Here is a 27,312-nt window from a genome sequence, read left to right as displayed (position 1 = left end):
AGCAATAGATGGTGTCCTGTGTTCTTATAGCTAATGATCTTTCAACTTGTACCTCTTCTGCCTGGGGCCTCTCTATGGTTCTCCTTGCTCCCTTGAGCAGGGCCCTACCCAAGAAAAAATGAGCAGAGAGTGGCCATTTGAAAGTATAGTCTGTAAACATGTCAGACCTGGGTTCAAGATGCGGCTTAGCCACTCGAAGCTCCATCCTCATGCGCACCTTAAATGAGATGTAGGAAAGGCCCAGGCCTAGCACTGAGCCACCACAATGCAAATATTAGCATGAGGGGGAAGAGAGAGGCTCAGTGACACAGAGACTTAAGCCAAGGGTCTGCAGACTAAGGCCCATAGGATGCCTGTTTTTACAAATAAAGTTTTATTGGAATGGGCTTCCTTGGTAGCTCAGCTGGTAAAGAATCTGCCTGCAATGCAGGAGACCCTGTTTCGATTCCTGGACTGGGAAGATCCCCTGGAGAAGGGATAGGCTACCCACCCCAGTATTCTGTCCTGGAGAATTCCATGGACTGTATAGTTCATGGGGTCGCAAAAGTTGGACACAACTGAGCGACTTTCACTTTCACTTTATTGGAACACAGCTGCACCCATTCGTTTGTATAAACAAACTTCCTTCAAGGGACAACAACAGAGTTGTAGCAGAGACCACATGGCGTACAGACTATTTAATGTGTGGCCCTTTGTCAAAAAAAGTTTCCCAACTGCTGTGTTAAACCAACAGGAGCATCTCCAGTGGCTTGAATTCTAGGCCTGGAGCCCACCTGGCCCCACTGCACTTCTCTCTGGAGGAAGCCATAGCCTTACGGATGGATAAGATGCCGCAGAAGAAAGACCTGCAGCCGAGGCTAGGGACCAGGCAGCAGCCAGGGAGGCCCATCAGGCCAGGCCTGGCTCACCTGGGTGAAGATGGAATGACTCATTCCCGTGACCTGATCCACCCAATCTGCCAAGGGAAGGGTCCCTCTTGTGGCTTTTACCTTCTTTTGTCCTCTTGTCACCCGTCCACCCCCACCCCCGTAAACATAGGCAGCTGGGGCTCTCCTACCGCCTTGCAGAAAATCTTCACCCCAACTGGGCAGGTATAGGAAAAAGGGCCACACATCAGACAGGCTGTGCCTGGACCAGCCAGCTCTCCTGTCTCGTTCAGATAACAGGGCTTCTCACCAGGGCCCAAGCATTGGGCTAGGAGCATTGTCCTGAATCTGGTTTTGTTTTTCTTTTTTTAACTTTTTATTTTATATTGGCATATGGTTAATTAGCAATGACATGTTAGTTTCAGGTGTACAGCAGAGTGATTCAGTTATGCATGTATGTATTCTTTTTCAAATTGTTTTCCCATTTAGGTTGTTATATAATATTGAGCAGAGTTCCTGTGCTATATAGCAGGTCCTTGGTTGTCCATTTTAAATGAAACAACATGTACATATCAATTCCACACTTCTAGTCTATCCTTCCTGCTAACCCTTCCCCTCTGATAACCATAAGTTGGTTCTCAAAGTCTGTGAGTCTGTTTGTGTTTTGTAAATAAGTTCATTTGTATCATTTTTTTAAATTCCACATTTAAGCAATATCATATGCTAGTTCTCTTTCTCTTACTTCAGTATGACACTCTCTAGATCCATCCATGTTGCTACAAATGGCATCATTTCATTCTTTCAATGGCTGAGTAATATTCCATCGTATATAAGTACCACATTTTCTTTACCCAACTTAGTGACATCTTTCCCCATCTCAGGAGGTTATTATCCCTCTTCTCAGATTAGATATGTTGACTCAGAGGAAAAAGTATGTCCACATTTCACCAGTTATAAGATAGTGGACCCTGAGTTCAACAATAGATTCCCTGAGTCTACACTCCTACTCTGCCTCTGCCACCGGCATCAGCAAGCTTTTTAGCCCAGTCCATGAGTGTGTTTTGAGCACCCACTGTGTGTCAGGCCCTGGGGATTTGACAGTGCCCCAACCAACAGTCATCCAGAAAGAGAACTTACATTTCAGTGGTGCTGGACAGATGGACACGAGACCCGCAGGTAGAGTGCTCAATAAGTCAGACGATGCTAAGTGTGAGGAGGAAGATCAAGCCGGGAAAGGAGAGAGGCCCAAGGGCAAGAGGTGGTGCCATTCTAAAGAGAGTGGTCAGAGAATCTTCACTGGGGAAGGTGATATTTGAGAAAGACCTAAAGGAAGCCAGGGAGCCAAACGTGGGATTGAATATCTGAGAGGAGGCACAAGAGGCAGAGCACAGCACACGCAGAGGTCCTGCAGTAGGACTGGGCTTGGCCCGATCGAGGAACTGATAGGAAGCAGTGCAGCGGGGAGAGGCGTGGGAAGTGGTGACTAGGAGATGAAGTCAGACAGGTAAGGCAGCAGAGGGCCAATGGGACTGTCTCCCAGCACCCATTGTAGCAGCTGGAATTCTACCACCTTCCTGAATTTCCCTGCAAGAAGGTTTCTCATCCCGAGGGAGGAGCCCCTCAGCATCTCTGCTAAGGCTCTAGCAAGGTTCTGAGTCAGCCATGACACGTACTGGGAGCTGAGAAGGAGAGAAGAGGATGGCAGAGAACTCCTAAGTGATGCCTGAGATGCAGTGGTGACTGAGGCCTTCACCAGGCACCCCATTTGTGTTTATGCATGTGTGCTCAGTCATGTCTTATTCGCTTGAGACCCCACGGACTATACCCCACCAGGCTCCTCTATCCATGGGACTTCCCAGGCAAGAGTACTGGAGTGGGTTGCCATGTGTTCTCAGATGCCCTGAAAGATGCCTTAGTTGCAGGCCCACATGTGCACATACACACACACACGCACAGAGGCTGGTTTTCAGAGCCTCTCTGAAATTCTGGGTGGAGTTTTTCTGCAGGGCCATGCTGAGCTCTACATGAAATGAATATGGGTATGAGGCTCCTGGCACCTGCCCTCACAGGCACTCAGGACTCTCAGGGACTAGCTAGGAGTGTTATGATGTGGGACAGAGCCCCATGCAGAGTCAGGGAGGGGGACATTGCCTTCTCCCTCACAGCTCTGGGTCCATGTAGGCCCTGGGGAAACAGTCCAGCAAAAGGCACAGAGCAGTCCCCAGGGCTGAAGGGTCTAGCCCAGCAGGGGTGGAGAAGAGAATCAGGAAAGGATGTGGACAAGTGTGCTCTCAGGCTCAAGACTCCTGGGGCCCAAGCCGCCACCTGCCTGGGAAAGGTGGTCCCCACAACACCCTCAGCCTCACCTGGAAGCTTCACACAGAAGATGCAACCATCAGTTCCAGAGAGGCTTCTGAAAGCTGACCTCTGCCTGTGTGCACAGGTGTGCTTGAGTCCCTGGTGGAATGAAAGAGCAGCCAAGAAACACAAAATACAAAACACCCTATTATCAGAAGGGTGATGAGACCAGTGTGGGCTCCTACAGTTCGGCTTAGAAGCCAGGATTCTACCACCTGAGTCTCTCTACACACCCATGTAAGAGGCACAAATTAATGCAACTGGTCACAGAGGAAAGTCCCACTAGCAGCCAGGTTCCTAAGATGGGAACAGAGGTTGAGGTTTCATCTGCTTTTGGTTTATACACTGTTGTGTTTAATCTGCTGAGCTGCCCTGGAAACCATCTGGTTAAGTGTGGCGGCCAATTAAATATGGCTCAGGAGCTCATCCTGGCTGCCTCCTGCCCTCAGATATCATCATCCCTGCATGCAAATGGAGGTGCTCTTCAAGTGACTGGCTTCTCATCTCCATGGGACAGGCATGCTGGGCTTCGGGTCACCTGAGCACCCTTTGTACTTGGAACCTCTCTCATATACCAATGCATGGACATGTTTCTCATCTTGCCTGGTCCTCCCTGCAGCCTGGGACAGCCCAGAGGGTGTGGAGATCTCCCCCCCTGAGATCTCTCTAAGCCAAGGGGCCAGGCAGGCTGTTCTTGTGCCCACCAGGGAAGGGAGTGCTCTTAGACACCACTTAAATGAAGGGTCTGGGATCCTCACACAACTCGGTATCCTGAGTGTTCCTGGAAAAGGGACAAATGACTGTACCAAGCCCACACCAATAGCAAATGGAAGAGCCAATCCCACAGTCCAGCTGTCACTCAATTCCATAATGTCTGCACCCCACAGGCTCACTTACTGGCAGGCAGTATCCTCCTTCATGATGCCGAGTGCTTTTTGTGCCATGAACCTAGGGGACGTTTTTTACTCAGCCATTAAACAGTATTAAATAATACCATTTGCAGCAACATGGATGGACCAAGAGATTATTACACTAACTGAAGTAAGACAAAAACAATTACCATATGATATTGTTTATATGTGAAATCTTAAAACAAAGATATAAATGAATTTATTTACAGAACAAAAATAGACCCACAGATAGAAAACAAATGAATGGTTACCAAATGGGAAAGGAAGGAGGGATAAATTAGAAGTTTGGGATTAATATAGTATTAATATATACACACTGCTTGCATGTATGCTAAGTCACTTCAGTCATGTCTGATTCTTTGCGACCCCATTGACTGTTGCCCACAGGCTCCTCTGTCCATGGAATTCTCCAGGCACAAATATTGGAGTGGGTTGCCATACCTTCCTCCAGGGGATCTTCCCAAACCATGGATCAAACCGACGTGCCTTATGTCGCCTGCATTGGCAGGCAAGTTCTTTACTGCTAGTGCCACTTAGGAAGCTCATATATGCGCGTGCACACATACACGCATTTATATATGTAACTGAACCACTGTTCTATATACCTGAAACTAACGCAACATTGTAAATCAACTAGTCTTCAATAAAAAATTAAAATCTAAGGGGATAAATGCTTCACGCTTGAACCTGGTTCACACCCCCAACACTTGGAGAAGGAAATGGCAACCTACTCCCGTATTCTTGCCTGGAGAATCCCATGGACAGAGGAGCCTAGCAGGTTACAGTCCATGGGGTCACAAGGGTTGGACATGACTTAGTGACTAAGCCACCAAACCACCACCACCGACACACACACACACACACACACACACACACACACACACACACACACACACACACCCCACACAGGAGACATGGCCAGCAGCACTATCAGGGAGCCGTCCTCTTTGCTTTCAGCTCAGGTCCCGCTGGCTTCTGAGTGGGGTTGCCCATGCCCGTGAATCTGCCTTGCAACAGCATCAGGCAGATAGCCCGACTGTGTCTGCATGCAAAGGCATTCTATTTCTCCCAGGTTTTTTTTTCTTCCCTTCCTTTATTCATGCTGATGGAAATGGCTCCTTCACCCAGGCCTGCCTCTGATAAGCTCCAGACGGTTTCAAGAAAGCAGAGCGGAGCCTCTTATCAGACAGCAGCAGTGGATCTGGTGCCAGCACTGGGCGGGCCTGGTGCTGATAAAATGGGCCTGGGCCCAGCTCACCAGCTGCTTTCTCAACCTGACCTCAGGGCCTGACCCATCAGAAGTGAGGGTTGCCAGACCCAGGAAGCTTCTTTACTTTCTTAGGCACTAGAGCTGACTTCCGGTGACCACAGGCAACAGGATGTGATAGGAAGCCACTGGGGACAGAGGTTTGGCAATGAGGCTGATGGGACGAAGGACCCCAGGAGGCCTTAGGGCTCTGACAGGACAGTGGGAGCTGACTCCTCCCAGGGGCATATCGGGATCAAGTGTGTGGTTTGAGCCCTTCCCTGCGAGGCCCTACTATTCTTAGTCCTGGATAAGACACCCCAAGACTGGGGAAGGGGAGGTATTAAGGCATTTGGTCTAATGTGATGTGATCACGTTTGAAGTAGGTTTGCCAGATCCAAAAGCTCAGGCTGCCTGCCCCCTTCCTGGGAGCTCTGGTTTGAAGGAGATCAAAGAGTTCATCTCCCCACCCCACTGCCCCCACCACACCCCATTTGAAGACAGAAATTCTACCTTCAAACATTAACTTCTTTTCCTTTAAGCATGGGTCACTGTTAAATTTCCTGTCCTTGAGGTAGGACAGACTGGGCTAGCTGACTGTTTTGTGAAAAGTGACTTGGCCATATGGAATCGAGAATAGTACTGATGAACCTATTTGCAGGGAAGGAATGGAGACACAGACATAGAGAATGGACTTGACACAGCAGGGAAAAGAGAGTGGGACGAATTGATAGAGTAGCATTGACATACACTATCATGTGTAAAACAGACAGCTCTTGGGAAGCTGCTGTATAACACAGGGAGCCCAGCCTGGAGCTCTGTGATGACCTAGAGGGGTGGTATGAGAGTAGGGAGGGAGGCTCAAGTGGGAGCGCATACATATATATAATTATGACTGGTTTGCATTGTTATATGACGGAAGTCAACACAACATTGTAAAGCAAATATCCTCCAACTACAAAAATTTTTCTTAAAAAGAAAAATACCTTTCCTGTAATAAGCAATAAAAATTGATTATAATATATGTAAAAAAAAAAAAGAAAGAAAAGTGACTTGGCCTTTCTGACCTTATTTGTCCCATTTGTAAAATGGGTTGGTCATCCCTATGTCCAGTGCCCTGCTAGGAGCACCCAGGATTTCACAGGTGGAGGGCATCTTGCCTCCACTGGTCACCAGGGTTCCACCACCAGGCTTTGGCCTACACTGGGAGACAGGGCCAGGGCCTAGCAGCAAGGTCAACAGTAGAGCCTCAGTCTGCGTTTGAATCCTGGCTCTGTCCTTGGATGCTGTCCCTGAGCTCCAGTCTTTTTATATTTAAAGTAGGGATGGAAACGCCAGTCTGGCAAGGTTGTTTGCAGGAGTTCAGTTCTTGAGAGCTACTGGTGATTTGTGGCTGTCCCATGAGAATGGTTTTGAATGAGAAGCATCTTGAGTGTGAGATGATGTGAGTGAATCCCCAGCACAGAGCAGACCTATAAAAAGCAGTAGCAGGAGCCCAGTTGATCTGCTGGCTGCCCTCTGCTCCAGGTGCTTAGGTACATGAATACGTACGAGGTTGAAGATCCCTCCAAGATAAGCAGAGACAGCAGGCTTCCATGCAGGGCAGGTCTTACAGGGCCACTTGGCATCCTGGGCCAGTGCCTGGATGTGCAGCCACCGAAGAGGCCTGCAGGGTGGGTGCAGAGGGGTACAGCCTGTCTTTAGATGATCTGCAGGAATGCTGTCTAAGTAACCCTCATGGGGACTTCACTGGTGGTCCAGTGGTTAAGAATCCACCTTGTAACACAGGGGACATGGGTTCAGTCCCTAGTCGATGAGCTAAAATTCCACATACCTCAGAGCAACTAAGCCTGTGTGCCACATCTACTGAACCCACACGCTCTGGAGCCTGGGGGTCACAGCTTGAGAGTCCATATGCCACAACTAAAACCTGATACAGCCAAATAAATAACACATTTTTTAAAAAGGGTTGACAGCACAGCCAGGAGGAGCAGCAGCTCCTGACTCTTAGTCCCTAAAACGGGACCACACAGGTGGCCTGCCCTGAGATGGACACCAAGCTGGAGAACTGAGATTAGAGGAACCAGAGGAACCTGATGTATTGAGAAACCAGCTTTCCCTGACTGAGGCTGACAACTACTCAAGGCCAGAGAAAAGGCAGGCTGAGGGGCAGAGCAATAGGACCAGCCAGGGTGGCTGCTCTCATGAGCTGTGTCTATGGAAGAAACAGCAGGACTCCTCAAATCTCTCCCCTGGAATCAGTCAAAGCCTCTTGTGTAATCTTGAGAGCCAGAGGACCAGCATGTATAAATGTTCTCTGTAGTGATAAAGGCAAGAGAGATGGTCTTCACACCTAGCAGCTAGTAGATGCTTGATACAGTGTGTTTTGCGATCACTGCCAACTCCTGCTTTTGTAACTACATATCTGGAAAATTTCCTGCTGTCTTTCACTGCACTGCTGGGAGGAACTTTCACTCAGTAAGCTTTTGATGATCACCTAGATGGTCACCTACCATGTGTAGGTCACCTGGCAAAATATCAGGCACCAAAAGGAAGATGCCAGAGCCCTCAGTGTGCCCCAGAGTTCTTTGATGTGTTTGATGAGTCTGTCCTCAGAAACAGAAGGTCACTTCCTTCCAGAAGATCAGAACAGATGCCCTCTACAGGTGGCATTGGGCCAGTGGATTGATGTGTGGACATTCACCAGATAAGCCGGTTGGAGTGGACATTCCAGGCAGAGGGCACAGCAACAGCCAGAACCTGGGGGTGCAAAATATAATTGGAGTTCATGTGACCTACAAGGGGCTGACATGGGACAGAAATGATGTGAATGTGTGAGATGACAATGTGGGAATTTGGACTGGCTTGTGGCTGTCACTCTGAGTTTGGTCCTGGGAGCTCCCAGTGGTCTCCTCTGGGTGGATCCCTATTAGGGAACTCACAGTGCATCTGTTAAGTTGTCAAAAGAACTGAGCAGTCCATGGAGCTGTCATGCATTATTTGGGACATACTAAAAATTGTGTTGCTATTTATCTAGAAGTGAAGTTTAATTATCATCCTGCATTTTATCAGAACATGAGTGTTTTTCAAAGGCTCTCATGAGATGCTACTGTCCAGTCAGAGTTGAGGACCATAAGCCAGGGGCTCCTGCTGCTCTGAGCAAGCTCACTGTCTCAAGCCCCAGGCCAGGTCCCTAACTGCAAAGACTCTTTGAGTATATGGAGCATTCCCACTCTTAAAAACATTTTTAGGGAAGCTTTTGAGATTTCCTTCTTATTCATCCTTTCCATCGAGTTCATGGATGCCTCCCACAGCAAGTAAAAAACCTATTTTTGTATAAGTTTGAAAATCTGAAGCCAATTAATTTTTAATATTTAACTGATGCAATTGTAGAAGTGATTCAATGACTGGATATACTTAAATACAAAATAATAAATCCTTATTCATAATGCTTTAACACTCCCAACACACATGTCTTCTTAACTAACTTCTAACCACACTCCTTCCAGAACCTCAAACTCTCTAACCTTCAAGACCCCCAGCATTGTCAAGCGTGCCTTCTTGGCGCCCCCACCTCCCACCTATACCTCCTTCTCCGCGTGCATTACTCTCAGTCCTGTCATTCTCTTACTGGGTCATGCTGATCCTTTCTTGGTAGCTCCAAAGGGCTCTTCTAAACTTAGAAGAGAGAAGACTTTCCTCTCCGTTCCTGTACTACAAACTTTCTAGAGATTTTCTTTTTCTATAATCTCTCATCTGCTCATTGCCTACAAGAGAAGACACAGTTTATCTAACCTCACCTTTAAGACTCTTCATTACTCACCAAGCAGATGAGTGATAAAGTTTATTAATGACATCAAATGGGATAGTGATGGTGGAAGATGTAATAAGACAAGGAAAAGGAAGAGAGGAAAATAAACTAAAAACATGTACTGAATTTAGTCATTGATATTTTTCCCTTCCTTTTCCTATTCCGAATAAGAGGTATAAAATTAAACATTGCATTTGTTTTAATGTAAAGTCATTCATACTAAAAAGGATAAAAGTATTTCAAATCTACATTGTCTTAGACCATCTGGCTTACCTGGCAGTCCCTCCCTAATCCTGATTACTCCAATAGATCCAACCCTGTAGATGGCTAATGTCTTTTTTGCTGACTCTATTTTTGCTCTCTCTACTTGGTTTGCTTAAGAAATTGGTACCCCTGTCCAAAGAATAGTAAAGTGTGTTTATACTTTCCCTTAACCCCCTAATATGTACTAGATTTCAAACCCAATTTTGAGGTGCTGAGATCCCTGATGAGGCAATATGGACAATCCTTTCTGTTTATATTAGCTGCATTAAAATAACAGGAGAGTGAAATTCACCCTTCCTGTTGGTCATTAGACCTTAACCCCTTGTGGGACTTTAAATAAACCACCTACAAAATTCTGGAGTGAAACAAAGTTTAAGTTTGTTGGCTTTATTTGATTAGGTTTCCAGGGCATTTATCACTTTCTGTGAAAGAAACATTTAATTTAGATGGCAGTTGATTTGTGTCATGGGATTTCAATTGACAGGAGGAAGAGTTATGTGTGTGTTTATGACTTCTTTGCTTTTAAAAGATTAATGTTAGTGAAACATAAATCACAAGACCTTTAGAGGAGAGAGATGCTGGAAAGACAGAGCAGGAGTGTGTCAGGGTGATGGATTGAGACATATTGTAAAGTATCTTCATCAGGGAGGAAAAGAGAGGGAGGGTGGGACACAGGGGTGGTGGGGTGGGAGCAGCGAAGAAAAGTGGCTTTTCCTCCCCACGCACAAAGACTATGCAGGGGCTTGAACTAGAGCCAAGCAACTTCTTAGCTCCATTGCCTGATGCAAACTGAAGAGATGAGCTGATGACTTCCTGAAGCCCCTTTCCTGCCCTGATAGCCAGAGGACAAAAAGAATGCTAACAGCACAGCGGAAGTACTCAGGAAGCCCGAGTATTCCAGGAGACAAACACTCCCTGCCCCCCAAGTCACAAGAACTGGTCCCCTGTTCTGCTCCCCCAGGCACCTACATCCAGAAGCCGTGTGTGTGTGTGTGTGTGTGTGTGTGTGTGTGTGTGTGTGTGTGTGTGTGTGTGTGTGAAAGAGAGAGACAGAAGGGGACCTATTCTTAAAAAGGTGGGAATGATAGGAAGAGTTGTCATATGTTGGATACAAACCTCCTGGGAGCCATACAGGTGCATCCTTCTCTGCAGATCAGTGAGTTGAGGGTTGGAGATGGTCATAGTGGAGGAGCCAGGATTCATGACCGTCTCTCCCTGGCGTTGCAGTCCACCCTCCCTTCACATACAATGTGCTCCCTTGAAACACTTTCAGACAATTTTTGTAAAGAGCAGTTTGCTGATGTGCATTCTCCTTTCTCTTTACCACCACCTCGAGCAACACATTCCCAATATTTAGATCAGAATGCACCCTCTCTTTCCTAGCATGCTTTTCAAACACTATTCCAGCAGGGAAAAAAAAAAAAAACTACAGTGGTATTACTCACAGTATCAGCTAACATGTATTGTGCCCAGACTCATCTGTGAGTGTGTGCAGACACCATCATATGCATCATCTCATGTCATCCTCACAAATAGCCTCAGAGACAGGCTCCCTCATGACCCCATTGCACACGTAGCAATAGTGAGCCCAGCATGGCTCCACCCAGGGTAAGGAGAAGGCAGAGTCCCTTGATGCAGCCCCCTCCCTGGCTTGGGAGGAAGAGAAGAATTCCAGGGAGTGAAGGGGGAACATGCTTTCCTTCCTTCAAGGATCATTCCCTCTGTCTTCACCTTTTGAGTTCATGAATTGAAAGTCCTATATGTCTGGTTCACTCTGGACTCCCCTTAGTACATTCTGGAAGAAGTACTAGTGTCTGTCTGTAGAATGCAATCACCCTACTCCTTCATCTGACAGGCTCTCCCTGAGGCTTTGACCAGATCCCAGGGCAGCACACCCTACCACCACTTGCCACCATCCTTTTCAGTTTCCGGGCCTGACATGGGTCTCTGTGGATCCTGCCTGTCAAAGGTCACAAAGGGAAGAGAAAAGCATTTTCTGTCTCCTGTTCTCTAACTTATGGAACCCAATAACAAAGCGTGGCTAACGACATCATCATCATTTACACATGCAGTCTGATCGAGGACATTTAGTCATGTAATTAGGTACCTAATTGTGCTGAAAATGCAATTATATGATTTCTTAAGTGAATTAAGTCCTTGGAGAAGTGGTAAGGATTAGCACACGTGATCTAGCTGGAGAGCAGGGACCATGGAAGGCATGTCAGCATGACTATGGCCCACACAGAGGCCAAGTGGCCAGTACTTGAACCACATGGGTGACCACGTGAACACATGCACAGCCATACATGCATGCGCTGTGCACACACACAAGATGTCAGCTTCACCTTCACAATGATCTACTACAAACCAAGAACTTAATAAATGAGAGCCATTAATATCGCTGGGAGCTTTGTGTACCTCTGTGAAGTGACGACTGTTTAATGGCTCACTTGGAGACTCTCAGAGAGATTATTTATTTAACATGTGAGAGGCAGGTGTGTAGAAAAAATAATGATAAAAGAGTCAGTTGGGACATGTCAGAGGATATTTTATGCAACATCACTTATTCATCCAACAACCCAACATTGTGTCAGATAGTGAGGGGTAAAATACAATCCTCCCTCTTTATAGCTCAAAAATGAGTGTAGAGATGGATGACCACAAAGCATTTTAGTGATGATTTGAACAAGTTGTTCAGCAAACTACAACCTTCAGACTAAACCCATCCTGTGACCTGTTTAGCTAACAAGGGTTTACACATTTTTAAAGGCTTGTTTGAAAAAACAGGAAAACTGATAAAACAAAGAATATGCAACAGGACCATATATGGGCTGCAAAGCCTACAATATTTATGAGAAAGGTTTCAGCTCCTGCAGGAATAGAGGAAGCAGCAGATGAGCCCTATGCAGAAATCAGGGAAGGCTTCTCAGAGGAGGTGGCATGACCTGAACTTCATAGCTAAGCAGGAGTGTCTACAGCATGGTACAGCATCTCCATCTCCCCAGGAACTTCCTTATGGCCAACCAGTCCACCACACACAAGAAACCATAAAGGATAAATTTAGAGGATTTGTTCCTGAAAGAGTCCAGAGGTTCTGAAATGTCGGGCAGTGGGGTGTGGAGCTGCACAACAAAAGTGGGGTGTCCCACTGCACAGCAAAAGGACCGGATGTGGCTGGCTGATCCCCAACACTGAGACAATGGGGAGGGACAGACCACCCGGCTTCTCATGTCCCTGTGGTCTCGATGCCAAGGATGTTAGCCCTTGAATCACCAGTAGGTCCAACCTGGACACTGAACAATGTGGCAGAGAAAAGCAGCTGCAGGGAAAGGAGAAGGCACACAAACGCCTGGACACCCAGGCCTTCCAGTTATCCCTGTCCCCAGATCCCTTTATCTCCCTGGCATCTCAGCACACAGGGACCGCAGGCTAAACCACCCAGCCTCCTACCCCAACCCGACTGAACACACCTCCCCTCCCTTGCAGCAGAAACCTGGCTTTACAACTGGGCACAGTGTGGAAACAGGAGACACTGTTGTTCCTTCCTTCCTGAATACACACATGGTGCTCTCTTCTTCCAAGCAGTCATCTGCTGTCTGTCTCAGCATCTCAGCTGTCTCACCAGCATCATTCTGTGAGCTGTCCACACACACACACACACACACACACACACACACCCCGTTAACCTCAATTCCCCCCCCTGGCATCAGCTCCTGCAGTCATAACCAGAATAAAACATTCACGGGGCACTTCCAAAGTCTTCATTTCAAGTGGCCTGATCTCCGACAGCTCAGGCCTCTGCTAATTCCACATCTTCACTCTAGCAATTCCTCAGACAAGTGGGCATCTTGAATCTAGTACCTGACCACTTGCCCTGTCCATCACCTTCCATCTACTCACTTCCCTGCAGAGCATCTTAGACCCCACAGCCAATCATCACATCTCCTAGAAAATATGTTCTGAACCCATCACCTCTCACCTCTCCCACTGAAGTTTAAGCCAGCATCCTCTGTTCTCTGAACGGTACCATGGCCCCAACCTGGTCCTCTTCCCCTGAACAGTGGCCAGAGTGATCCTGACTGCATGACAATCAGTTCATATCACTCTTCTTCTCCAAATCCTTCTATGGCCCCTGTATACCTCAGAGGAAGAACTGAAGCTTGTCCAGGGCTCTCTAGGCCCTCCATTATCCTCTGCTGTTAATTCTCTGGCTGCATCTTCTACAGCTCATGCCAGGCTCACTTCACTCCAGCCACACTGGCCTTCTGGCTTGTTCTTAAATACACTGGAGCTGCTCCCACCCCAGGGCCTTTGCACCTGCGGTTCCTACTGTCTGAGATACTCTTCTCCAGATATCCACTGGATATCTTTTCCCATACCCTCTTCAGGTGGTAGTCAAATGCCGCCTCTCCCTGGCCACACTTACTCAAATTTGTAACTCCTGCTCATGGTCCTTGTTCTTTTTCTTTTTTTCTTTTTTTTGTCTTCACACTGTCTAGTATACTCCATAGCCTATGTTTTTCTTCTTTGTATTGTTTGTATCCTTTCCCTTGAATGTAAACTCTAGAAAGAGAAAAATTTCAGCTTCTATTTTTTTTTACCTGCTATGTCCCCAGATGAATTTTGTTGAATGAACATAAGAACTCCCTTAACCTTTTCTTCTTTTCTCCTACTGGCTCATGTTTAGATCAGTAAATATAGCTCTTCCCCATCCTGTGCAGCTGAACTCAAGCCTGCCTAAGAGCACCCCCTATTCACACACACACATCCTCAGATTGACTGGTCCCCCCCACTCAGTGCTGTGATCTCCAATCCAAATCCCCTGTTCAACAAGCCCCCACCTCTCTCTGTCCATTTCCTCCCTCCGCTTGTTTTCCCTCCAAGCACCAATTATGAGGGAGGCTTATCTCACTGAAAAAGAAACCTCTGAAACATCAAAAGAAGGTATAGAAATCTTTTTGAGGAGTTTTGCTATAAGGGGTAGCAGAGAAAGGGCCCAGGCGTGGGAGGGAGACAAGGTGTGAAGAAGGGCGGTTTATCTTTTCTTCAGTTTGCAGAACAGTGTGCTGTCAGGGGTGACCTGCTGGCAGGGACCAATTTGATGATGCAGGCGAGAGAGGAGAGCTCTCAGTGGTGACGTTTATAGTGTGTGGGGATGTGGAGTCTCGTACACACACAGGCCCTGGGGTGCACAGGGCAGCCATAGATTGAGTGGGAGGAAAGTTGTGACAGGGCTGCCCAGCCACTGCAGGAGAGCCTGGCCCAGTCTCCCAGGTGTGGCTCGCCCCAACCCCGAGGCTTCTCCTGGCTCATGCCTGCTTTGTCCTGGGCTCCAGTGCTGCCACACAAGTCCAAGGCCCAGGGCTCAGCTCTGGCTCCTCTCCATCTACACTTGCTGGGCTGTGGCCCCAGGCCATGTCTGTGAGTGCCGCCATGATGCTGGAGCTACCCCTTCAGCCCTCACCTTTCCAGACTCCTCTCTCCGATGGCCTGCCCTGCACCTGTGCTTCACATCTAATACATCCCCGAGCTTAACACATCCTCAACCAGCGCTGATTTCTGCCCCCTCCCTGCCCCACACCACACGCCCCTTGTAGTAAACTCCATCCTCCCTGCTCAGGCCAAAACTCTCTTTTTTTTCCTTTGTGTGCACACTCCACATCTAACCCATCAGCAAGTTCTATTTGCCCCACATTCCAGATATACCCCAAATGTCCCCCTCCCTTATCACCTGTGGCACCCCGGCTCTTATCCAGGTGCTTGCCTAAACCATGGCCGCGGCCTCTCCATCTTTACTCAGGGTCTCTCCTCAGCACAGCAGTCAAAGTGATGATTCTCTCTCATACACAGCTCATACGGCTCCTGCTGGACCCCTGTGCTGGCCTCCCATCCCTCACAGAGTGCTGCAGGGTCCGACCTGTCCTGTTATCACTGCACCTCCTAGCACTCTGCCCCTCTCTCACTCTGCAGTGGCCACATGGTCCCTGGCTCACCTGGGAACACATCGCCTGGCTAATGTCTCCTTGGGACATTCCTCATTCAAATGTCTGTAGGGCTCACAGGCTCCAATATTTCAGCCTGTATTAGTCCTTTGTGACTGCTATAATGAATGCCACAGTTGTTGTTGTTCAGTTGCTACTACAGATTTGGGCTAAAGCAACAGACATGTATTTCTGACAGTCTGGGCACTGAGAAGTAAGTTCAAGATCAAAGTGCTAGCAGGTTTGATATCTGGTGGGGGCCACCTCCTGGTTCATATCCAGGCATTTTCTATCTGTGTCCTCATGTGGCAGAAGGACTGAGGGAGCCCTCTGGGGTCTCTTTTACAAGGGCACTAATCCCATTCACAAGGACTCCACCTTCATGACCTAGTCACCTTACAATGGCCTCCTAATTCCACCATGCTGGAGGTTTGGTTTCAACATATGAAATTGGGCAGGGGTGGGGAGCGGTAGGAGGCAGAAGGGACAAAAGCATTTAGTCTAGCACAGCCCAAACGTTGCCTCCTCTGGGTGACCTCCCTGATCACCTCCTCAGTTATTCTTTTTCCCTTTCTCCCTTTTTATGTCTTCAGGATTTATCACCTCCCTGGCCTTAAATCATGAATCCCTATTTTTAACTCCCTATTGTCTCTCCCTACCCTAGAATGGAAAACCCCAAGGGAGGGTCTTAGCGCAGTTCACTGTTAGACCTTCAGACTCTAATAAGGGGAATGTGATGGGCCCTCAGTGAACTTTCTCTGAAGGGATGATTCTGGAGGAAGCTTTGGAATCAGACCCCATTCCCACCCACAATGTTACTGTTGTGTGACCTCAGGCGGGTTTTAGTTTGCTCCACTGTTAAGTGATGGGCATTATTGCATCCAATTCGTTCTCCTGAGAAATTGCACCAGTATAGGAACTTATAAAGTGAGCCCCTAAGTGATGGTGATTATATCATTATGCATATCTAGAAAGGAGGGCTTTCACGTGGGAAGAGAGACAGTAGTCACTGGGGGAAGTGGAAGCTAGAGGGTAGCAGGAACTTGAAGGAAATTTTTAGCCAACCAAATGCTTTGCCTTTGCTGGTGGTGGTGGTGATGTCAGAGTAGGAGAGGGGCATTCTGAGTGCCGCTGGGGCAGGGGGAGAGCCAGGGCCTAGCTGGGCTGGGGCCTTGGCCCTGCTGCTCTCTAGCTGAGAGGCCTTGGGTGAGATCCAGGATCTCCCTGGGCTCACTCTCCACATTTCTAAAAGTAAGGGTGTCCACACCTGTCTCATGCCGTTGTTTCTCATGCCAGGGACAGAGAAGGCAGTGGTGATGGAGACGCCCCTTTGGACCCCAGGTGAATGCTCCCTCTACATCTGGGTCTTTAGGTCCCTGCAGTACCCACACCCCCAAAGTGGTCCATGGATGCCCCTGATCCTCCCCATGGGGCCACACTGTCTTCAGGAAGGGGGAGGAAAGGAGAAGTGAGGATAAGGAAGTTCTTCTACCTACTGCCTGGCTTTCCTGTGATAAGAAAATCTATGACCAAATCTAACTGACAGGCCAGGCAGGCGCAGAACAGCAGCAACCTCAGGGTGTGAATGGGAGAACACACAGAGCCAGCGGGTGGGGGTGGGGGGCGGGGGGCATTGGTTCTGCTTTCACCGGATCTGCAGGAGGAGACATTCTCTTCAGATAAATCTTCAGAGCAGCCAGATGTCTCTCCCCAACCCGTCAGCGAGGAGAGGCTTTATAACCCTGGCCTCTGCTCTTTTCTAAGCTGGAGAGGTCAGGTCCTTGGTCCCCATTGGTCCCCCAGCCTGAAATCAGGGCTGGGAGGAGCCTCACTGGCCCGTTCCCTGGGCCTCCACATTCAGCTGCTCCTTACAGAGCTATCGTCCCCATTGTAACTGGATCTGCTCATCATCCACGCGATTGGCCCTGGCTGGGGCATAACCATCACCACCTGTGAAGGCTGGGGACCGTGCCTTAGAGAAGCACTTGCATCAGCCCAGGGAGATAGTCATAGAGCTGCAGGTCCCGGGTGCATGCATGAACATATATGTGGATGAGGATGTGTGTAAAATCTATATATTAGGAGAAAAAGACACCCCCATAACCTACCCCCTAACCTATAACAACCCAAAAGCCACCATCTCAAGAAAGTGTATTTCCTTTTTTTCCTTTTACTGACTCTTTTCTAGAATGTTTAACATAGTTTATATTTAGAGTCCTATTCCTTTCCATTAAATCCTACTATGAGTGTTTCCCCCTGTCACTAAGAATTCCCATGTGTCCCTCAGTAAGTGCAGCAGAACTGTCTGTCCTGTGGATGTATCATAATTTACAGAACCAGTTTCTTGATGCAAAACATTTAGATAGTCCTCTCTTATTTTCCATCTTAAACCCAATGGCAATACACTTTGCCAAGCATGAATTTTTGTTGCTGTTTCAGGTGATTTCTCCAGGATCAATAACTAGAAATGGAGTTTGATCCTTGGGGTGATATATTTGCCAAAGAATGTGTGAGAGAAGGAAAGGTACCCATTTTTGAGAATCCCACATTTTTTGAGCAATCTAGACAGCATATACTTTAGACAATAGCATGTAAATACATGAAATATCATGAACATTTTTGTAGTGCTTTACATTTTATAAAGTGCATTCTTAATTTTATCTTCATAACAAGTTTAAAATAGTGCATTCTTCTATATACTGGTATCTAGAACAAAAGTAGTTCAGGCGCTGGTTTTCTGAGTTGGCAACCCACTTCTTCCATTGCGTGAAGTTGCTCTGTTCTTGAAAAGAAGCAGATACAGTTTCAAGTGGTTAAGAACTCAAGCTTCAGCAGGAGATCAAGCACTGCCATGTAAATTTGGTCTTGTTAGTCTTTCTCAGCCATAGTTAAAAGAGGCTGATGGAGCAAGGGTGGGGATGGTGTGTTTGGAGTTACAGCGGAAGTTGTAAAGGGAAGACCATCTGGTTAAGAGCCGTCGTCATGGAGGCAGCAAAGAAAACATAACCATTCCTCTCTGTCCTCCAAAACTGCAATTTCCTGCTACCATCTCCCAACGTAAATGGAAACCAGCTGCCTGGAAGCTCAGGAGATGCAGCCTCCCCAGGGTAAAGAGGAAGACAAGGAAAGGATTGACAGCCAGTGAAGAGATTCACAGGGCAAGTTCCCAAACAAAGGAACTTCAGTCCTCTGGGGGTTTGGAGCTCAGCATGGTGGCACATGGAGGCATTCTACTTCACCAACCTGGAAGCTCTCTGAAATCTCTCCTTTTAAGATTCTTATGGAGACTTCATTGCACAGGCATGATTCATTAAATCCTGAGGCACTGTGAGAACCCCACTTTGACTGAATCTGTGTCAACACTGGACAAGGATAAGTGATACTCAAAAAGATCGTCTAACTCATAAGAGGTCTATGAATGGTGACTACAGAGTAGCACCATTGCAACTGCCCCCAAGGAAATGGGTTGGAGAGGCTGCGGCACTCCCCAAGGTGGCCTAGGTGGCGGGTGGGGGCTCAAGTCACCCTGCGGGACCACCCTTCGTGTTGTCCCCTGTCTACTCCAAACCAGGTAGTCATGCTCAGCTCACAGGTACCCAGGGGCTCCCATCTAGCAGGTGGGGCTTTCTTGCACCCTCATCATCCCCATAGCTAGATGTAGCTAGGGCTGGAAAAAGCAGGTCCAGAGGCTTTTGGGCTCCAGCCGGCCCTGGAGGAGTGGGGAGTTGGGAAGCCAGGCCATGCTAATTGAGACACACAGTCGCTTTCTGGCTCCTCAGAGCATCTCCAGGAACCCACTTCCTTTGACATTTTGGTGCCTGTGACAACTTCCTCTGGAGAAGCCCTTGCCTGCTACATTATCAAGGCCCGGGTGTACTTAGCTGAATCAGCCTTGGCTCTAATTCCTTCCCTGGGTGTCACCACGCTCACTCAAGGCACACATGGGCATTCAGGGCCAGCTGAGGACCCTTCCAGAATTTCCAGAGAGCAATGCTGCAGCCTCCTGACTGGTCATTGGTCAGAGGGCATGTGTAGCGACCAGACCTCGGAACAATGTCCCCTGTTCCCTTGCCCAGACAGGCAGGGGAGCCAGCAGAGGTGACCAATGCTCAGACTGTGTCACTGTGCCAGGTCTCCAGCTCCATCAGCTGGTCCTGAAAGAAAGGGTGTTGAGGCTGTAGCCCAGGCAGCTGCGGCTGTAGCTGCTTGTTTGCATTGCTGAGAGGGTACCAGCCCCCCACCCCCAGTCCCCCTTTCAAAGGACTGTGTGTAACTGTGTTTGAACAGAGCCTTGTGTGCTGTCAGTAGCACTTACGGTCATGAGTTCCGTGGTTTGCAGTGGGAGGCCCCTGGACCAGAGCAGCATCACCTGCATAGGTGAGAAATGTGGGCTTTCAGGCCCAACCCGGCCCTGCTGACTCATAATCTGGGTGGTGGGGGCAGTGACCCAGGGAGCTGGGGTGTGACAAATCCCGTGCCCCAGGCACTTCCCATGCACACTCAGCTGTGAGAACCAGGGCCTCAGCTGTCAGTCTTTTAGGCTGGGGATTTACTATCTCTGTGTTACAGATAAGTAAAGGGGGCTATGAGACATGGGGTGGCTTGCCTGCAAAATTCTTTCCTACACCACAGGTGTCATCATCCCTCGAGATGAGAAAGGTGGAATATCATACCATTTGAGAAGACTAGTAAGATACCTAATAGTATTTACTGCCTCCCGTCCTTAGGGCCTTGTTTCTTGTACTCAGTGGATGGTGAGTACATTTATCTGTTCCCTCTTTATCCACAGCTCAGCAAATTCCTCCCAGTTGCTGCTGGGCTCTGGAGCCTGATCCTGACCTTGGTCGAGCAGGGACCCTGTCTCACTGTCAGACAGAATCCACCTTCTTTTCTTTCAACATGAAGATCACTGGGCTTGATGAAGGGACTTATGCAAATCAGAAGTTAAATAATATATACATAAATACATATGTATGCATACATGTATGTATGTATACATGTGTATATGTGTATGTGTATGTGTGTGTATATATACATGTATGTATGTATGTATGGTAGTGCTTTAGTCGCTAAGTTGCGTCCAACTCTTTTGACCCCATGGACTGTAGTCCACTAGGCTCCTCCGTCCATGGGATTTCTCAGGCGAGAATACTGGAGTGGGTTGCCATGCCCTTCTCCAGGGGATCTTCCCAATCCAGGGATGGAACCCGCATCTCTTGTGTCTCCTGCATTGGCAGGCAAATTCTTTACCACTAGAGCCACCTGGGAAGCCTATAAATATTATAGTTGAGAACAACAACAAAAAATTCCATGGTGGTCTGTTGGTTAAAAATCCAGCTTCTACTGCTGTGGGGCTGGGGGTGGGGTGGGGGATCCATCCTTGGCTGGGGAACTAAGATTCCATCATGTGGATGAGATGCAGCCAATATATTGTGGTGCTGGAAAAGACTTTTGAGAGTCCCTTGGACTGCAAGGTGATCAAACAAGTCAATCCTAAAGGAAATCAATCCTAAATATTCACTGGAACAACTGATGCTGATGCTGAAACTCCAATACTTTGGCCACCTTCTGTGACAAGCCGACACATTAGAAAAGACCCTGATACTGGGAAAGATTAAAGGCAGGAGGAGAAGGGGATGACAGAGTACGAGATGGTTGGATGGCATCACTGCCTCAATGGGCATGAGTTTGAGCAAGCTCCAGAAGATGATGCAGGACTGGGAAGCCTGGTGTGCTGCAGTCCATGGGGTCGCAAAGAGTCAGACACAACTGAACGACTGAACAACAACAATATGCAGGTATTAATAATATGATGGTAGATTCTCCTCTCTCCTTTTCCATTGTGCTAAAGCCACACCAGCTGTTTCGAGCATAGGCTTTCTCCTCCTCCCAGGAAGAGCGAACCTTCTGAGCTCTTTTTGGTGGTCTTAGTGTTGCCTTATCTGAGATTCTGGTGGTGCTTGCTAGACCAGACACTTCTTTGGCCCTGCCCCCGCCCAAGCAGCAGATGGAGACCAAGTTCCAGGCTCCTCCCCAGGACCACACACAGCAGCCAGACTGGGATATTTTCCTCCCCTTCTTCCGGTCTCTTTTGAATTCCATTTTCTTAGAAATCCTCAGATCTTCAGGAGGAAGAAGGGTAGGTAGGGTGTGGAGAGGAAACAGTGGTTCCCTTTCCTCACTCTGTGCTTTGAGGCTATTTGCTGCCCCCTTAATAAGCCCCAAACCCCACACAACCCAAAGCTGACAAGGCCCCTCTCTCAGAGGAGCATCCACATATGGACAGTGGTGACTTCTGTATTGGAATAAGACTCTATTAAAAAAAAAAAATCTCAGGAATAATAGCAGGGAAATATAGCTGGAGGAAAGCAGATACTCTGGGCTGTGAGTTATAGCATCCTCAACTTTCAGTTCCCCTCCATTGAGCACATCCCTGAAACAGCAATGCCTGGATATGAAAACTCCCTGAGTAAGGATCCAGAGGCCTGAAGACCCCCTTTCCAGCCCCCTTATCTGCCCCCAGTCTGCATATAAACTGGAGAAGTCCAGTTTATCAATGCCAAGAATGGCTCTATTCTCCAGAGCAGGGAGCCCACCTCTCTTCACCCCATCCCAAGTCCCAGTGCTTCACCCATGTGTAGCAATACGGCTGGTATGTTGCAGCCTGCAAGTCTTCGGTACCCACCAGACACCTGTCCCTGTTTTTATACAGTATAAGCAGGCACCGGGGCAACAGGGAAAGCTGGATCACAGCCAGGAGGAGGCAAATATGGCTGAATCTTTGGATGGGGTTTCAGAGCAGTGTGAGGACATTGCACGTTGATTTGGCCTCCCTGGGATTGGGGAGATTATTTATAAGGTGACACACAAGGGACTGCAGATGGTGACTGCAGCCATGAAATTAAAAGACGCTTGCTCCTTGGAAGAAAAGCTATGACCAACCTAGGCAGCATATTAAAAAGCAGAGACATTACTTTACCAACAAAGCTCTGTCTAGTCAAAGCTATGGTTTTTCCAGCAGTCATGCATAAATGTGAGAGTTGGACTATAAAGAAAACTGAGCGTTGAAGAATTGATGCTTTTGAACTATGGTGTTGGAGAAGTCTCTTGAGAGTTCCTGGACTGCAAGGAGATCCAACCAGTCCATCCTTAAGGAAATCAGTCCTGAATAGTCATTGGAAGGACTGATGCTGAAGCTGAAACTCCAATACTTTGGCCACTTGATGTGAAGAACCGACTCATTAGGAAAGACCCTGATGCTGGGAAAGATTGAAGGCGAGAGGAGATGGGGACAGTAGAGGATGAGATGGTTGGATGGCATCACTGACACGATGGACATGAGCCTGAGTAGGCTCCAGGAGTTGGTAATGGACAGGGAAGTCTGACATTCTGCAGTCCATGGGGTTGCAAAGAGTTGGACATGACTGAGCGACTGAACTGAACTGAACACAAGGGACCATGAGGGCAATCATCTTGACCTTGAGACTAGCAGACACATTCTCACCAAGGCACATCAGGTTCACATGGGCCTCACCTGGCCAGGTACTTTGTCCTGAGTATTTGATCTGGGAGCCTGGGTAAGTGGACACAGGCTCTCTGCACAGATAGGAAGGGTGACCTGCTGGCAGTTGCAGGCAGGTAACTCCCCTCCTCCAGCATACAACCAGCAGCTCCCAGGAGCCCAGACCCTGACCCACGATGACCAGGTATCCCAACAGGCAGACCCACCTGGAGGTCCTCCTGCGTCACCTCCCACCACGACCTTTCCATTGACATCCTTCTCTTAACACCGCTGCTGGCATTGCCCACTCAGCATCTCAGAAGGCCAGTCTTGGGGAACACCTCCTCTAGGAAGCCTTCGTGAGAACCCAGAGAATTACCCTTTCTGAAGTTTCCCATAGACATCCTTGTCTCTACTGTAGGATCTGTTCCTTGAAGGCAGGGACCTTGCCTTAACTCTCTGCCACGTTGCTGGGATGTAGCAGGTGCTAAAGAAAGTTTGCCAAAGGAAAGAACGAATAAACAAAATCCTGTTTCCTCACTGTCCTAGAACCTGGGCATCCTGGGGCTGAGTCTGATGGTTGAGTTCCCTCTAGAGCAGCCCCAGGCACATCTTTTATTTATTATTAATTTTTATTGGAGTATAGTTGATTTACAGTGTGGTATTAGTTTCAGGTATACGCAAAGTGAATCAGTTATGCATATACAAATATTTACTCTTTTTCAGATTCTTTTCCCTTACAGTCATTATAGAATGTTGAGTCAAGTTGCCTGTGCTATGCAGTAGATTCTTATCAGTTATCAGTTTTATATAGAATAATGTGTGTGTGTCAATCCTAATCTCCTAATGTTTCCTTCTCCCCATTTCCCCTCCCTGCTCTTCCCCCTTGGCAAACATAAGTTTTTTTCTCTGCATCTGTGATTCTGTTTCCCAGGCACGTCTTTATTGCTCATACTGACACTCTAAGACAAAGAGTCTAACTTTTCACATGAATGTATCTGGTCTCAACCATGTCATAAGTGTCTTGGGGACAGACCTCATCCTTTCCACATACCATGAAGCCTGGGGCTGGGCAAATGCTGGTTTGCAAGAAACAGAAATTGTATAACAAGCTATCCATTTCTTTCCTTGGAGTGCTTTAGCTTGAGTGCTACACCCTTTCAGAGCAAGATTAACAACAGACCAAAGAAAAATAAATGTCTTTGACCTTTTTCTTACCCCAAAGGAAAGTCAGTTAGTAAACATCAGTTGTCAGCTAATTTCTACTTCACTTGCATCAGGTCTTTGAGGCCAGAATGTAGAAAAGGAAGGAGAAACTCCAGTGCAAGCAAAAGAGAATTATCTATAGCCACAAAGGTTCCTGTCCTTCCCCTGGACCCAAGTCAGACTCACGCAAAGCCATCGCCCCCTTCCCCCGAGTTCACTGAGCCAAGTGACTTTTCTGACCCAATATCATCAAGCAACAGACGTGGCTGCCACTGCATTGCTGACATCCGCACTGTTGTCATGGCTTGAATTCACCCAGGACCTCGAGACACACCGAGATTCCCTTCAGGATTCTAAGACTAAAATACTCTTCCTTTTCTCAGAGTTCCCTGCCCTGTGTGCGAATTCTTTTCTTGGCTGGACCAGGTGGGCAATGGGAAACAGAAATGGGGTGCTTCTTCCAGGACCTCTGAAGCAGGAGGAAAAATCATTAGAAGTGGGTGGGGAGGTATGAAGACAAAGCCTTGCAGGAAAAAGAACTTCCTAGCACAGCTTTATCGAAAAATACAAGAGAAGTGAGGCCCTTGGTAGTGACGGAAGGGTCAACTTGTGTCCCTGGGGCCAGTGCTTGCACTGCGACATCTGAGAAACACCACTGGACCCCTGAGAATACAGCTGTGCTTAAGGCTGTGCCCTGTTGGTTGTGTCCAAGCTGCCAGGCAGAATGGAGAACGTTTCCTACGTGGAGGAGCAGCACCTCTGCACCCTGCTGCCTCCCAGGGCTGCTGCCTTCGACCAGGGGACAGGCACTGACCACCCTGCAGACCTGGGAAATCAGCAGGGAGTTAGCTGCAGTCAAATTACATATGGTGCAGGAGCAAGGCCATTTCCAACTTCAGCAGCTGGCGCTGAGGAGAGAGAACACATTTTAGAGCTGTGGCATCTCAGGTTACAACACAGGCGCTGCTCCTTCCATCTGTGAGACTTTGACCTCTTACTTGAGCTCTCTGGGCATGCATTTTATTATCTGTAATTCACAAAAAGGGGCAAAGTCTTCCCTTTTGCTGGCTTGCTGTTCAGACCTAAGAGGCAACTTCACCCAGTGCCTTCTGCCTAGTAAGACCTCCTCCCCCTGCTCCCCACCCCCACCCCAAGGCTGAGTCCCCAGGACCTGTGTCAGCACTTCTCTAGTCCTAGAACATTGTGCCCACCCCTGAAAATTTCCAAGATTCACTAGAACATCAGCCTCCCCTGATCCCTACCCTCATACTCCACCTCCATGGGAAGTAACATCCCCACATGAGAGCTGGGGCAGGAACAGCCCTTCCCTTCCTCTCTGGATCCACAGCTACAGGAGACACCTGATGTCCGCTCCCTTGACCTGGCCCCCTCTGGCAAGCTCTGCAGCTGGGTGATCACACATGGGCTTCAGAAGCCGAGAGATATCAGACTGCTTGGCCATTCCACAGCCATCACCCACAAGAGCTTTCACAGGTACGATGCAAGTGAAGCAGAAATCAGCCGTGCTTTGTTCTCCTTCTGTCAGCTTCTCTCTTGATCAGGCTACCCTTGAACCCGACACTATAGGACAAAGTGTTTAGCTTCTTTTTTTGTCGTTGTTGTTGTTTAGTCACTAAGTCGTGTCTAACTCTTTGTGACCCCATGTACTACAGCACTCCAGGCTTCCCTGTCCTTCACTATCTCTTGAAGTTTGCTCAAATTCATGTTCACTGGGTCAGTAATGCCATCCAACCGTCTCATCCTCAGTCACCCGCTTCTCCTCCTCCCCTCAGTCATTCCCAGCATCTGGGGCTTTTCCAGTGAGTCAGCTCTTTGATTTAGGTGGCCAAAGTATTGGAGCTTCAGCTTCAGCATAAGTCCATCCAATGAACATTCAGGGTTGATGTCCTTTAGAATTGATTGATTTGATCTCCTTCGGGATTGGTTGGCTTGATCTCCTTGCACTTCAAGGGACTCTCAAGAATCTCCTCCAATACCACAATTCAAAAGCATAAATTCTTTGGCACTCAGCCTTCTTTATGGTCAGCTCTCACATCCATACGTGACTACTGGAAAAACCATAGCTTTGACTAGACGCACCTTTTGTTGGCAAAGTGATAGCTCTGCTTTTTAATACATTGTCTAAGTTTGTCATAGCTTTCATTCCAAGGAGCAAACATCTTTTAATTCCATGGCTGTAGTCACCATCTGCAGCGATTTTCAAGTCCAAGAAAATAAAATCTGTCACTCTTTCCATTTTTTCCCCATCTATTTGCCATGAAGTGATGGGACCAGATGCCATGATCTTAGTTTTTTAAATGTTGAATTTTAAGCCAGCTTTTTCACTCTCCTCTTTCACCCTCATCAAGAGACTCTCTAGTTGTCTAAATCACAGTCTGTAAACATCATGGTGAATGATACCCTCAGTAAGAAACCCACTTTACACTGTGGCTCAGATGATATACTCATGGTGTGTGTGTCCACAAGAAGTCAGAGCTCCCTAAACAATATCCCAGCTGAAGGTGATGGACCCAGAGTAATATCAATAATAAGATTCAGAATCAAGCCAGTGGCTACAACTGATAAATACCTATTCTGAGCTAGGTACCACATGTGTGTGTTAGTTGGTCAGTTGTCTAACTCTTTGTGACCCTATGGACTGTAGCCCCCAGGCTCCTCTGTTCTTGGGATTTCTCAGGCATGAATACTGGAGTGGGTTGCCATTTCCTTCTCTAGGGGATCTTCCCAACTCAGAGGTTGAATCCACATCTCCTGCACTGGCAGGGGTATTCTTTACTGCTCAGTCACCAGGGAAGCCCCTCGTCTCTGGTGAGGGCGTTGCAGTCTCAAGGAGAGCTACGAAGGAAAAACACAGGGTACTTTGGGTCTCTACAGAAAGTGGGGAGGCCACTCATACTTGTCCAGTCTCAAGACTAGACTGTTGTCTGCTTCTGATCTCAGACCCACACCTGATCATAAATAACACTTTGCTTTGCCATAAACCTCCCACCCCGCTACCGTAAGTTACCCATCAACCCCCACCCCAGATCCTGAGCTCACAGTGATCCTAATTCCAAGCTCATATGTACCCTTGAACCTCAGCAATGTGTGACCTTTCATTTCAGGCTCTTAATCCAGTTGCATACTAACCTGTCAACTTCCTGCACA

The 27,312-nt window shown here is 47.8% G+C and overlaps 1 protein-coding gene across 2 annotated transcripts in view; it reads left to right on the top strand.

Moving 5' to 3' along the window:
• The window catches only part of GYPC (glycophorin C (Gerbich blood group)), a 46,959-nt gene that overhangs the window by 13,731 nt on the left and 5,916 nt on the right, over nt 1-27,312 (top strand). The window contains exon 2 of one of the 2 annotated variants that reach the window (XM_005676274.3): nt 16,734-16,778. The exons of the other annotated variant lie outside the window; for it this stretch is intronic. Within the exon in view, the coding sequence (XP_005676331.1) occupies nt 16,734-16,778 (45 nt within the window). The remainder of the gene's footprint in view (nt 1-16,733; nt 16,779-27,312) is intronic. 2 annotated transcript variants of the gene reach the window in all.

Source organism: Capra hircus, chromosome 2 (assembly GCF_001704415.2).
Source record: "Capra hircus breed San Clemente chromosome 2, ASM170441v1, whole genome shotgun sequence".
Classification (NCBI taxonomy): domain Eukaryota; kingdom Metazoa; phylum Chordata; class Mammalia; order Artiodactyla; family Bovidae; genus Capra; species Capra hircus.
Note: the sequence above shows the minus strand (reverse complement) of the source record. Positions and strands in the feature narration are given on the sequence as shown.